This window comes from Oryzias melastigma, linkage group LG17, assembly GCF_002922805.2.
Source record: "Oryzias melastigma strain HK-1 linkage group LG17, ASM292280v2, whole genome shotgun sequence".
Lineage (NCBI taxonomy): Eukaryota > Metazoa > Chordata > Actinopteri > Beloniformes > Adrianichthyidae > Oryzias > Oryzias melastigma.
The window spans coordinates 16566126-16579233 of NC_050528.1; the positions used below are offsets into that span (position 1 = coordinate 16566126).

The 13108-nt window shown below is 41.0% G+C and overlaps 1 protein-coding gene across 3 annotated transcripts in view; it reads left to right on the forward strand.

Moving 5' to 3' along the window:
- LOC112144458 (homer protein homolog 3) overlaps window positions 1–13108 on the forward strand; it is a 41888-nt gene that overhangs the window by 10007 nt on the left and 18773 nt on the right. Inside the window, exons 6-9 of one of the 3 annotated variants that reach the window (XM_024269007.2) lie at window positions 2500–2508; window positions 2658–2791; window positions 5991–6147; window positions 10652–10759. In XM_024269007.2, coding sequence (XP_024124775.1) covers window positions 2500–2508; window positions 2658–2791; window positions 5991–6147; window positions 10652–10759 — 408 coding nt within the window. The remainder of the gene's footprint in view (window positions 1–2499; window positions 2509–2657; window positions 2792–5990; window positions 6148–10651; window positions 10760–13108) is intronic. The other 2 variants (XM_036216451.1, XM_024269008.2) reach the window with 2 other exon arrangements.

The window sequence follows — 13108 nt, forward strand, 5'->3', positions numbered from 1 at the left end:
TCAAAACCCAAAACACACCTTAGGCCGTGGGCCGAACAGGATAAACATTTATTGAACACTAAATTTGAATTTGGCTACTGAAGATGCTAGTGCTGATAGATGAAGATGCTGAAATTGATAGTTGAAAACGCTGAAGCTAATAGCCAGCTAAAATATTAGCTAAATGCCAAATTAGTAGGGGTGTAGGAAAAAATCGATTTGGCTATACATCGCGATGTTTCGTTTGTCGATACTTCTATCGATTAAAAATGTTGACATGACGATATTTATTTAATTATTTATGAGCATCCTTCTCGTCTTGCTTTTGTTTTCCACCTTAACCTCCAACCACTAGTTGGCAGCAGAGCGCACTGAGCCTCTTTGAGCAGCTCTACACCGCAACCAAAACAACAACAAGATCTGTTAAATCTTCAGTCAGCCTCGTGGTTTTGGTTATGAGACATATACTACTTAGTTTTGAATGGGTACTAAACCTAAACTCTGTGCCACGTTGCTGCCAGTATCATATTAAGACGTGGATTGCGGAGCTTCGTATCGGCTCAGATAAGAATGAGTGAAGCAGTGGGTCATGCATGAAGCCTACTTTAAAATCCTGCCGGCAAAGCGAGCAGACGTTCTGCTGAACTTTACAGCAATGCATTTTAGTTCAGAGACCTGATGGATCAGAGTGATGTGTACAACACTCTGAAAAATTAGCAATGTCGTAGCGATTAGCGGGAAATACTCATTTTTTTCCACTTTAGAGAAAACTTGAGTTGCTGACTGTCATGTAAATAAAATATCTTAGCCACATTCAACCTGTCGTCACATGGAAATAGTTCTGGAAAGAATTGGCCTTTTTTCCCTTCATTTTTAAAGAATTCGTTCAGGTTTATGAACAGTTTAAATGCTAGATTTAGCAATCTTGCAATCACACTTTTTGAAACTTATTAGTTAAGGCACAGTAATTAATTTTTTTCTTATACTGAAAAATATATTGTGATGGAAATCAGACAAAATTGACTGTTCCGTTAAAAAACAAATATTTGTAATTTACCAAAATAAAAGCAGCATGAATTTCTGGGTAAAAGCAACTTGCATTTGAGATACAGTCGCTGTGCTTAGTGCTGTGATCTTTAGATACAATTAATTTTATCATTTTTTAAAATTACACATTTATTTCTTATTTTTCAACATTCCCATAAAAATCTGGCAAGGAAATAAGAAGTGTTTTGAAGATATGAATGTTTTGATATTGCTTGTGTTTATTACCCAGACGGTTCCTTAATTTTACCCCTGACACAAAACAACTTTTCTGGGTAGTTCTAGGTAGACATTAAAATTCAGGTAGATTCAATTCAAGTAATACTCTAAAAATACAGTGAAAATTGTTTTGGTACAGTCTTAGGAAATATTGTGATGCATATCGTATAGTGAGGCATGTATCGGGAAACGTATCGTATCGCCGGACTCTTGCCAATACACACCACTACTAATTAGCCTAAAAAACAAACAAAAAAAAAAAAACTAACTGAAAAAATATCTAAACTTCAAAATAGCCTAAAAAAATGAAAAAATCCTAAATTTGCCAAAACAGCTAGCATGTTAATATTAGCCTAACTCCAAAACAGTCCAAAAAAGTAAAAAAAACAAAAAAATTTAGCCAAAACAGCTAGCATGTAGCTGAAATATTAGCTAATCTCCATAATAGCCTAATAAAAATCTTAGTAAATGCCAAAATAGTTCAAAAAGCTAGCAAAATGTCAATTTTTAAAACTTTTAAACCATAACTTTTTAACATAATTATGAATATTAAAGGCAGGAATATTATTCCAACCTTAAATAACTTTCAATATTTTACTCTCCATAACAATATCCATCCATCCATCCATCCATTTTCTTGACCGCTTTGTCCCTTTCGGGGTCGCGGGGGTGCCGGAGCCTATCCCGGCCACTGAAGGGCGAAGGCGGGGTACACCCTGGACAGGTCGCCAGTCTGTCTCAGGGCCTCAATCACACACACATACACTCTCACATCCACACCTAGGGGCAATTTAGAGTCACCAATTAACCTATGAAGCATGTTTTTGGACGGTGGGAGGAAGCCGGAGTCCCCGGAGAAAACCCACGCATGCACGGGGAGAACATGCAAACTCCACACAGAAAGGTCCCAGCCGGGAGTCGAACCGGGGCCTTCTCGCTGTGAGGCGAGAGCGCTAACCACTGCGCCACCGTGCAGCCCTCCATAACAATATATTTTGTCAAACTACAAGTTAGAAATGAGTGCAAGATAACATTGGCCCATTAATAATAATAAAATAAAATGATCTGGAGGGCCGGATTTAAATAGATGGAGGGCCGGATCCGGCCCCCGAGCCAATTCTCGAAATAGAAAATGGGGTCAGTTTATAATTGATATTGCAAAGTTGTTCATTTTTTTGATAAAAAGTTTTCTTTTAATATGTTCTGATGATAACATATGTCTTCATCTATTTCTGTTTTCATGTATTTCCTCTACAGTTTTCACAGGTAAGTCACATGTGTTTATTGTATTATTTTTAACCTAATACAAGACTGTTATCAGTCAAAGAAAAGTACTTTAAAGATATAGGAGTGGAAAATCTTAAAAAATATGTTGTGTGTAGTGAAGAGAGTCCATTTTGTCTTGTGTTTGTCAGGATCTCTCGGATGAACTCCAGTCCCCACCCATGATGTGTGTGAATGGACCAGATGATAAGCTGTTTCGCAGTCAGAGTGCAGACATAACTCTGTCTGCAGAGAAGGAGCGCATTAAGAAGATGCTGTCTGAAGGGTAACTGATCACAAAACACAAACAATCTGAGGCCTGACCCCAGGCCTCAAATGACTATGGGTACAGATGTCTCTTAGCCTGTGTTGGTCAGAGAATGGGAGCCCCCAGCCCAGCGTTGCCACCCGACCGGGTGAATTTACCCTGCGGCGTTTCGTCACGACCGGCTCCAGTTCAATGATAAGTCCCAACCGCTGCGTGCTTTAAAGCGGGTTTAAAGTCATTTTACTCTGCCTGCTAAGACATGTCGCATTGGTTTTACACCATTCCAATGTGGCGTCGCTCTTTACATATCTTACTTTATTTATGTTTTTATTATCATATTTATGTAAAAAAAATATTGCAATTTAGTGCCCCCTCCAGCAGATGGCAACCCAGGCGGCCACCTGGGTCGCCTATGCCCAAGGCCGGCCCTGGGGGTCAGATCACCAGGACAGGACAGGGTTCTTTTTTCAACTTTGGTCTTGAAGCAGGACAGAATTATTCTCTGTAGGAGTTGGACGGGACAAGAGAAAAAAATCCACTCCGTCTGAGCCTTTGTAAAGTGCAAGTTTTCCGCCAGTATCTTCTCACAATGAGCTGCATTTCTCTTACCATCAAGTTTCCTGAACCTTTTTAGCTCACAATCCTCTAACCATCAGTGACCTGCCTCAGTGTTTCGCAGTAGGACTAGTGCTGTCATCATAGGCCTTGTTGTGTCCAAAAAGTATAATCTTGGTCTCATCACTCCAGATGACTTTGGTCCATAAGTTTGGAGGTTTGTCTCTATTCTGTCTGGTGTGTTAAAAGCAAGTTATTTTGTGGCATTTTAACAAAAAGGTTTTCTTCTGGTGACTCGACCATGCAGCTTATTTTTCTTCAGGTGCCTCCTTATAGTACATCTTGAAACATTCACACCAGTTTTTCAGAGAGTCCTGGATCACAGCTGAAGTTATTTGTGGGTTTTTCTTTGCATCTCTAAATTTTAATTTCTGCCAGTTGTTGCAGAAATTTTTGTGACAATGGTTTTTCTTACTTTCTCTAAGAACTCATGAGAAATTGGGAGTCATCCATTGTCAAGGGGTTTGAACGGCTTGAGCTTGGCTAACCTCTTCCTGAACAAGGTCCACCAACTCTTGGTCAGCAGCCCTACTAACCCATTGAGATCTCTTAGCTGACCCGGCACACATAACTTCTTCTGCGTGTTCATCTCCTCTGAGGGACTCTCCCAGGGTGGTGGGAAAGGACATGTTGCACATGTTGGCGCAGAGGTCCAGGTGTCAGACCCAGCGGGAATGCAGGAAGACTTCATTCTTCCTTGGCTGCACTTGTAAAGTTAGGGTAGCCATGCTGTATGTATAGCTGAATGTCAGACTCTCTTCACTACGCCATCGCCTGCCGACCAGCTGCTCTCTGCTCCGTTCACTGGAGACTCACTGTTGATACAATGGCTTGTAGATCACAGCGCTCTTCTGTAGATAAGTCTACTAAGACCTGAAGTGCTGGACCCTCTAGAGCAAGGGTCGGATGGATAGCCATCTCCTTGCTGCTCCATCCAAGACTGCCAAATTCACTTGGGCGAGGAAAGGCTCGAGCGGAATCAAGCCACTAAATCTTGGCAGCTTGGCAGGGGTTTCTACAACCAAAGGAGTTGGGATGGCTATTGTGGATTTTTGGGGTCTTAACCCACTCACCTGATATGATGGGAGAGGAGAAATGGGACCATCTGGTTGGCGATGCACTTCAACTTTTTGTCTTGCGCCTTGATGCAGGTGTTCCTGAAGTAAGCTGTTCTCCAGGGTCAGTCGCTCTATAATGCTAGCTATCTACTTCATCTCTGTGTGTTTCTGACAGTAATTATCCCACTTCTGATACCAGTGTAGTGGCTGTTGGTTTGCATAGGCCCAGATGGAGCAGCTGTGCTAGCTAACAAGGCACAAGCATCTGCCACCTACACCTTTCTAACAGGCAGATGTTTTAGCTGGCCCGTGTCTCATTCACCAGAAGACATGAGGAACTGGAAGTTCAGGAGGTCCAACACAATATCAGAGTTCATTGAACTCAGCTAACCCAGTTGATAGGCCTTTTCCGTAATGCAGAGAACAGAACAACATTGAAAAGCATGGCAAACGTCATGCCTGGCAATAACTCTCTCACTCATATTGCAACAATAGCAACAGAACAAAACCTAACTCCCACAATGCACTCCTGCTGAGGGCAGTATCACTACAATATTATTAGGCTTCCTGTCAGGAATTGGTGGTGGAGGACCCAAACACAGGAGACCAGGCTCGGTGGCAGAAGCTTAAAATATTCAATAAACTGAAACATGGAGAAACAAAACAGTGACGGAACAGAACAGCTGACCTGATAAGTATGAACTGAAACCAGAACAAAGCCACAGAACCCGTACACTTCCAGTTGTGTAAATATATTTTTCAAATTAAAATACTATTACAAAAAAATGCTGTTTTTAAAAAGTCTGAAAACTTTGGTAGATTGTTTATAGATAAATGCGATTCAATAAAACAAAGTTGTTGATTTGTAGAAGATGTTTCTGATTTGTAAAAATTTAATAAAAGCAAGTTAGGACTTTTATTATTCATATGTCATTACAGCAGTGAGATCTTTCAGGGCAAAAACATTTATCATATTTTGTTTTTACATAAATCCTAATTCATTGTGCATTTTTTTTCAACGCAGGAACATTTTCTGTGCTAAAGTGTCTTAACAGGTGCTTTTTATATTCAACCTTGCTGTGGAAAATTTGCAGTTTACAAATTTCCAGCAACTTTAACTGATTTGAATCTTCTGAAGATTTTTCCCTTAATGGCAAAGTGGAGGCTAGCATCTGGATGCTAACTTCAGCCATAATGTGACGGTTTAAATTGATTTATTCTGGAATAATATTCCTGCCTTTTTATTATTCATAATTATATTAAAAAGTTATGGTTTTAACGTTTTAAAAATTGGCATTTTGCTCGTTTTTAGCTAGTCTTTAGCTATTGACATCATGCATCTGATTGGGTGACAATTACATGCACTTTTCCAAGGGAACTCACTTTTAATCATGACAAATATCAAGTTTGCTTGATCGGGTTTTTTCAACAAAAATGTTTCTTTTACTTAGTTTTTTTTAAGTATTTAAAATAAAAAGGAGCGAAAGAGTTATTGCACAAGTTTACCGTGGTGCTTTCTGTGCTTCCCTGTTCCTGTCTTTCAGGTCTATTTGTGAAATGAATCTGGATGCTGAGCTGTTTACTCTACAGGACAGCAACTCCAAGCTGGTGGCAGCTTTGCATGAGGCCAATGCCAATGTGGAGCAGTGGAAGAAGCAGCTGGTAGCGTACCAGGAGGAAACAGAAAGACTCAGGGACCAGGTGAGCTTTTGTTACTTTATGATGAACACAAATCATGACTTTCTTTCTGTTATGACCCTCTGCATCATATGCCATCGCAGGTATGACTTTGGTGGCACCAGGTGTTCATTTACTTACATTTTCCTATTGTCTGAGCATAACATGACTTTTGTCATTATGGTCACAAAACGGGCATACAGCTGTTTCCTCTTGCAGCAGGTTTAATGGACAGTAGTGATGGGTCCGGCAACTCCGACGCGTCGGGTCATGCATCAAGGTCCTAGAATGAAATCCCGTTTCAGTGTGTATCACTTTGGGAAAAGTCATGTGACCGATACAGTCACTGTGCGTCACTGAGGCACCAAACCGTGATACGGAAGCGCATCACCCAGCAGTGTTGGCAGATTGGGAGGGGGTTTCCGCCAAAATGATGAGGTTTTTATTTTGCGGGTAAAATTTGCTTTTGGCGTCACTCTGGCGTTTTATTATGAGCCTAAACAGTCTTTTATCCTGGAAAAATCTTGTATTATGAAAAATGACCGAATCTTCTCATTTACATTTCTGTCACTTGGGTGCTAAATCCATCTGTGGTTTAGTTTAACAGAGCGGGACTTTTTTTTATTTTTTCATGTCTCAGATGCGCGCCCAGCTTCCAGCGTTAAAGGAATCTCGCTCTCACGCTCCTGACTTTTTAGTTTACTGAATATTTCCTAAAGATATTAAATGAGGTGTTTTCCTTAGCTTAGTGGAATTGTTTATTAATAATTGTGATAGTGTTTTAGGCTTTTTATCCCCCTCACCCCCCATTTCCTCTCTGACTCCTCTTTTAAATTAATAATTTTATGCTTTGTAGATTAAATATCGCATTTGTTCGGCAGGAGGGTGTACTTAAAGAACTATGTTGATCTTTGTGTGTGTGTCTGTCTATTTTTCTGTGTGTGTGTTGTGATTGTATGTTTATTTTAATCTCTACAGTCTGTTTAGATACTAAAACATGATCACATATGTCAATCGCGGTGTTTTATTCTGAAAAATTGGTTATATTTTGAAAATAAACCAGATATTCTCATGTATGTTGATGTAACTTCCTGCCAGAATTGATGAGGATCGCTCCCGCGCACAGGTTGTGTTCGAATTCAACTAGTAAAAAACTATATAGTGCCCTGGATTTTAAAGGTAATTCGGACACGATGCTCACTACTTTATTTTCGTTTTTCTAAACTCCAGATATGACGTCACCTATTTCATTAAGTAGAAATTGAATACAAACTAACATTTCACGGCGTTTATTTATGATTCAACTGCGTTCTGATGGTGAAAATGTTGTTTGTTTATTCAAATATTATATTTAAACATATTTTTTGTTCAAAATTGTTTGACCGCAATGCATTGTGGTCTATTTCCACTTATCTAGTGAGCAATGATGTATGCTACTTTTTTGCAAAGACTTCTGGGAAATTTCTAGTGCACTCAATTTGGAATTAGTAGATTCGGAGAGCACTAGAAAATGGCGAAGGCACTATATAGTGATTAGTGGGGGAATTCGGACGCAACCAAAGACTAGAAGACGCTAAAACGATTCGCTACACTGTGTGAGCCTTCCGCGGAGGACCACACCTGGTGTGAACCACACTATAGGTTAACAAGGGTGCCTAATGAAAGTGGCCTCCATTCTACGTACGTACATTTCATCTTCTTTAGTCCTCAAGTATTTTTATTCTAAAACTCTTTTCTTTTGTAAGCCATTTATATTTTTAGTCCATTTCTTTACATCCATAAGAGAACCAGGATCCTCTCCAGTAAACTGGTTTCCTGGTCTGAGGAAGGGGACTGTGACTGAAAATAGTTTGTGTCTCTGGGGTAATGCAAGAAGAGGGGTTTGTAGGGCAGCAGTATCCTAGTTTAAATGTCCCAGTTAGGTAAAAATGAAAAGTCACTGGAGGAAACTGACATTTTCTCATTTCACTTTTCCATACTTCCATCTTACTTTCAGTTATTTTACACACTTTCTATGCATAACAAAGAAATTCCTTCATTTTAGACAAATCTATCTTTTTTTTTTATAAAAAGAACCTCTTTTATAACTGAACCTCTGCAAATTCTACAAAGTTCAAGACAAGAAAACAGTTAAAAAAAAAGCTAAGACTAAGAAAAATAATATCTTTATAAAAGAAGAGTTATTAAGGCAATTGCACACAACAAGTAGGCGATGTCTGTTGTTTGTTGAGTTCTTTTTGAAGTATCATCCAATTGCAATATTTGGAAGAGGACAGATCTCTGTGTCTGCCACTGCATTCACGGTTACTTTGTAATCTCTACATAACCTCTGTGTCTTATCTTGTTATATTACTGGGACCTCTGGTGTTGTTACTCCTGCCTTCTCGAGACTTTCCACCTCATGACATCTCTATGACATCTTTAAAGGGTAACCAAACAGGGAAGTTGGAGGCTGACTCCACCCATTTCCAAAATTTGGAGATCCAGTCAGAGGGGTGGGGCTTAGGGGCCTGACTGTTATCATTACTGGAGCAGCAGATCATGATTTCAGACTTCTGAAACTTAAATCGTTTGACCAATCTCAAAATTCAACTGTAACGCATCGATTCAACCTGTAGGGGGCAGCACACAGACGGGTTTTTGACTTTATTTTCAAGATTTAAACAAGTTTATTTAAATGAATCAAAAATGTTGCTATGTCCAACAGACAGCACTTTTAAAGCCCCATTTATACAGGTCAACAGCCAAAAAAACGTGACTTAGGGTTTGGTTATCCTTTAAGTGTCCCTAAGTCATATTTTAATAGTTCTGAATGCTTCCTTAACACTTCCTCAACTGTTTTAAACTCTTTCTGCACTGATTTATACAAAAACTCCACTATCACCAAGAACTTGGGTTCAAAATGAGATCTTAAAATGTATACAATGTCTTTGAAGTTATTTTCCTTTGGAACCACCGCTGTACGAGGTTCCGCAGCAGTTTGTACGTCGCCACTCCCACAGTTCTCGCTAACATCATTAGCCTTAAAGTTAAATTCGACTCATTCCACATAAGCAGACCATGACTCATTTTCGGGCTTAACCTCGTCGATTTTCCATAGAAAATACATTTCCTCATCACCAGTTTGATTTTATGTTGTGTGAAGGAGACACATCTAAACAGAGGAATCACTTCTTTAATTGTAATTAATTAAGTCATCCAAAACAATGGAATGGATAAGAACAAGAATTGTTCTAAGTTGATTCCCAGAAAGTGAGCACTTGGGTTACGTCACAGCGCTGGCGAGCGCGTGCCACACTGCTAGATCATTGACACTTTTTATATATGTCAATGAGGATTAAAGGATTTATAAGGATAAGGATTTATGTCAAACCACTGGACAAATGAATGTCACTGGCACGAGATTTGAACTGAGGTCCCGGTACATGTCAGAGAAGAAACAGGTATAATGTGACACAGTGCACCAACATTTCCACTTCTTTCCTCATCATTGTTGGTGATGCTTCCAACTACTGCTGTGTCATCTGCAAACTTGACTACATAGCAGCTGAGTTGTCTCACCAAGCAGTCATATGTCAGCAGAGTGAATAGGAGGGGGCTCAGCACACAACCCTGGGGTGTGCCTGTGCTGAGGGTGATGGAAAAGTGATGGAGTTGTGGATCCTGACAGTCTGCAATCTGAGATAGACACAAAGACTCATGTGAGGCCTGTCCAGTGGTAATACAAAAAAAAAAACCTCTCAAGCAAGTAAACAGTTGTACTTACTTTCTGCTTGATAAGAGGACAAGATACATTCAGATTTTTGTCATGGCACTAGCGCTCAGCATCATCTGTTAATGGAAACGTCAGCGTCTTCTTCAGGCCGTGGAGCTGCAAGCGTAGCTGCTCTTTCTGGGTGAGAGAGGCTACGGATGAAACAATTTTGGGAAATCTTGGTTGTTTTTACTGAAGAGCCGTAGATATAACAATTCCGTATGACTTTCTCAACTTTTGATGAACTGTGATGCTGTAGGACAGGGGTATTCAAATCCAGGCCTCGAGGGCCGGTGTCCTACATGTTTTCCAACCAACCTTTCATTGAAGCTCCTTATTGGCTAAACATACCTGATCCTGGAAATTAGCAGCAGATAAGGAGCTTCAATGGAAGGTTGGTTGGAAAACATGTAGGACACCGGCCCTCGAGGCCTGGATTTGAATACCCCTGCTGTAGGACCTCCTGTGGTCAGTGAGAAATCGATTGAAAACGTCAAGTGTCCAAAACTGAGTCCCTGATCGGTTGACGCGCCCTGTAAAGGTCGCAGTGCCGCGCCCAACGCCAAAATCGCACCGCGGCAGATCGTGTCTTTACATTGACTTAACATTGAAACTTGATGCCTCCGCTGCGCCGGCCGCGTTCGATGTGAATGCACCATAAGTTAATTTGTGTGTGTGTGTTAGAAAACGAGTCAATGTTACAGAGAGTGTAAACGTGCTCAGTGACAGCTGTTAGAGACTTATAAGATGTCATGGGTTTCATGTTTTCTGTAGGTGGCTGAGCTGGAGGCGCATGGAGGGCAGGGACCCAGTGAGCTGCTGAAAAATGAACTAACTCAGTCCCTGGAGGAGCTGGAGGCCCTTCTCAAAGCCAAAGACGAGGTTCACAACTGTCTTCAGCCTTCATTATCTGCAGCCAAATTTGAAAAAGATTCAAAAAAGAACTGAAAACAGGATTTTTGTTTTAAATTAGATGCATGACATAAGTCAGACCACCACAGTAACCCCAGCAGTGATCAATGGAGAGATCATTTTGTTAAAAACACAGGCACGCAGAAATGAACTAAAAGTAGTAACCCTATATTTTATGGAGCTAAGGACTTTTCTGACGACCAGTTCCAACAACAATAGTAAACGCAAAGTTTTAAGCATAAAGCTGAAACATCATAAAGCAAATACAAAGTAAAGAAGTGTGAACATGCAGAAGATATTGGTTAGTATTTAACTTTCATATTAAAGGGAAAATGTGGCTTTTTGAGGTTTTAAATGCATTTTACTGTCCATTCCTCAATATAAAGAACTCCAAGGCGGTATTTTAATCTGTTCATGCATTTAAGAGTAATCCTCAAAAAACCTGCACTGTCTGCAGCAGCCCCTCCCATACCCACGAAAACGAGCGGTTGGAAACGTGGTGACGTAAGGTCGATGCCAACAGCTCCCTCCAGGGGGAGTCTGTGCTGCAAGCTCCGCCCCCAGACTACAATGAGAACACACCCACCCTCTCCGCGGAGCTGTGGTGCCGAGGTAGTTATCTCCTGGTGACAGGAGATAACTACCTGTCTACGGGCAGGAGATAACTACCTTCCTCATCGGACAAATCGAACCGGACTTCGGTTGGTCCCGAGATTCCTCAGTCTGAATATGAAACAAACCTAGAGTGGAACAACTGAACCAAAATGGCCACTGTACCCGACAGTCACGTGATGTAAACACGGTAGAACTGAGGTGATCGTTGAGCCGCGGACCAATCTAGAGCATTGTTTGTCATATTATCCTAAATGAATTAACTGGTCCACCTGTTTACTCGTTAGAACATGTTTTTTAACACCACTAAAAAACCTATAACTCGCTCGCTTGTCTTTTTAACCAGACCGCGTGTGGGCTGCTGCTGCCGTGGCGTCATCCTAAAAGCTATTTTAGTTCCAACAGAATTCTCTTAAAAGCAAAATCATCAATCGAGAGAAGCCAGTTGAGGTGGCTCTGGCATCTGATCAGGATTCCTCCTGGACGCCTCCCTGGAGAAGTGTTCCGGTCATGTCCCACTGGGCGGAGCCCCCGGGGAAGACCCATGACACGCTGGAGAAACTATGTCTCTCGGCTGGCCTGGGAACGCCTCGGGGTCCCCTCAGAGGAGATGGAGGAAGTGGCCGGGAGAGGGAAGTCTGGGCATCTTTGTTTAGACTGCTGCCCCCGCGACCCGGTCCTGGATGAGCGGAAGAAGATGGGTAGATGGATGGACAATGTCATAAAACCACAATGATGAGACACAAAAACTCATTAAATTGTGATCGGATGAATTCTCGCTCATTAAAACAACTTTTAACGTGATGCACATTGATTCTACCAACAATCTACATGTCACAAATATTAATTAGCACGTGTACCTGTAGCCGTAGCGTCTCCAGTAACCGTCATGCAGGATTCCTCTGCGGTACCAAACCAGCAGTAAAAGTGTTGAACCTGGCCTTCATGCAGACGCTCAAAATCCATCAGCAAAATACAAAGTTTGAATAAGTGAAAAATCCTGACAAGATTTTGCAGACCGCAGCGCATACATCTTTCTCTTGACTGAAGAGATCTTTAGTCCCTTGGGTTTTTTTTTTTTGCTTTTTTTTTTACAAATTTTGATCACGCTGGGGAGGCAGGCTCAAGGATGACATTGTGAAATGGGCAGGACCGACAAGGAGCTAAAGGCGGAGCCTCAGAAATCGAGTTGTTTCACTTCTGTGTATTAAAACAGTCCACAAAAATGACTCGTATTTCATAAATAATTTGTTTTTTATTTTTATTTATTTGTGTTCTAAAGGTAATATATGATCGTATTTATGGATATAGTTTACTCTAAAAGAGTGAAGAAAATCATGGTATTGCCCCTTTAAGGCAGGGGCCACAAAATATGAACTTGGGGGCCGCAAATGGCCCGCGGGCCATGTCGTGAAGAATTCCTTTAAAAGGACCATTTCAGGTGTGGTCCCCAACCCCATCCACTGACATAGGACACACTGTGGTTCACAGTGAAATGTCAATATCCCATTTGAAACAGAGCATATTGGCACGCTCGCCACTGATCACACGTGTTAAAAAAAAACCTCTTCTACCGTGATGTACTAAGATTGACAAGAATTTTCTCCTGCCTGTCTTCTCCATCAAGTGAAGACAGACAAGTCTAAGTTTCTCTAGTCCTGTTCTGGGGTGTTCCCTGTCTGTCCTTGAGAGTGGTGCAGCCCCAGC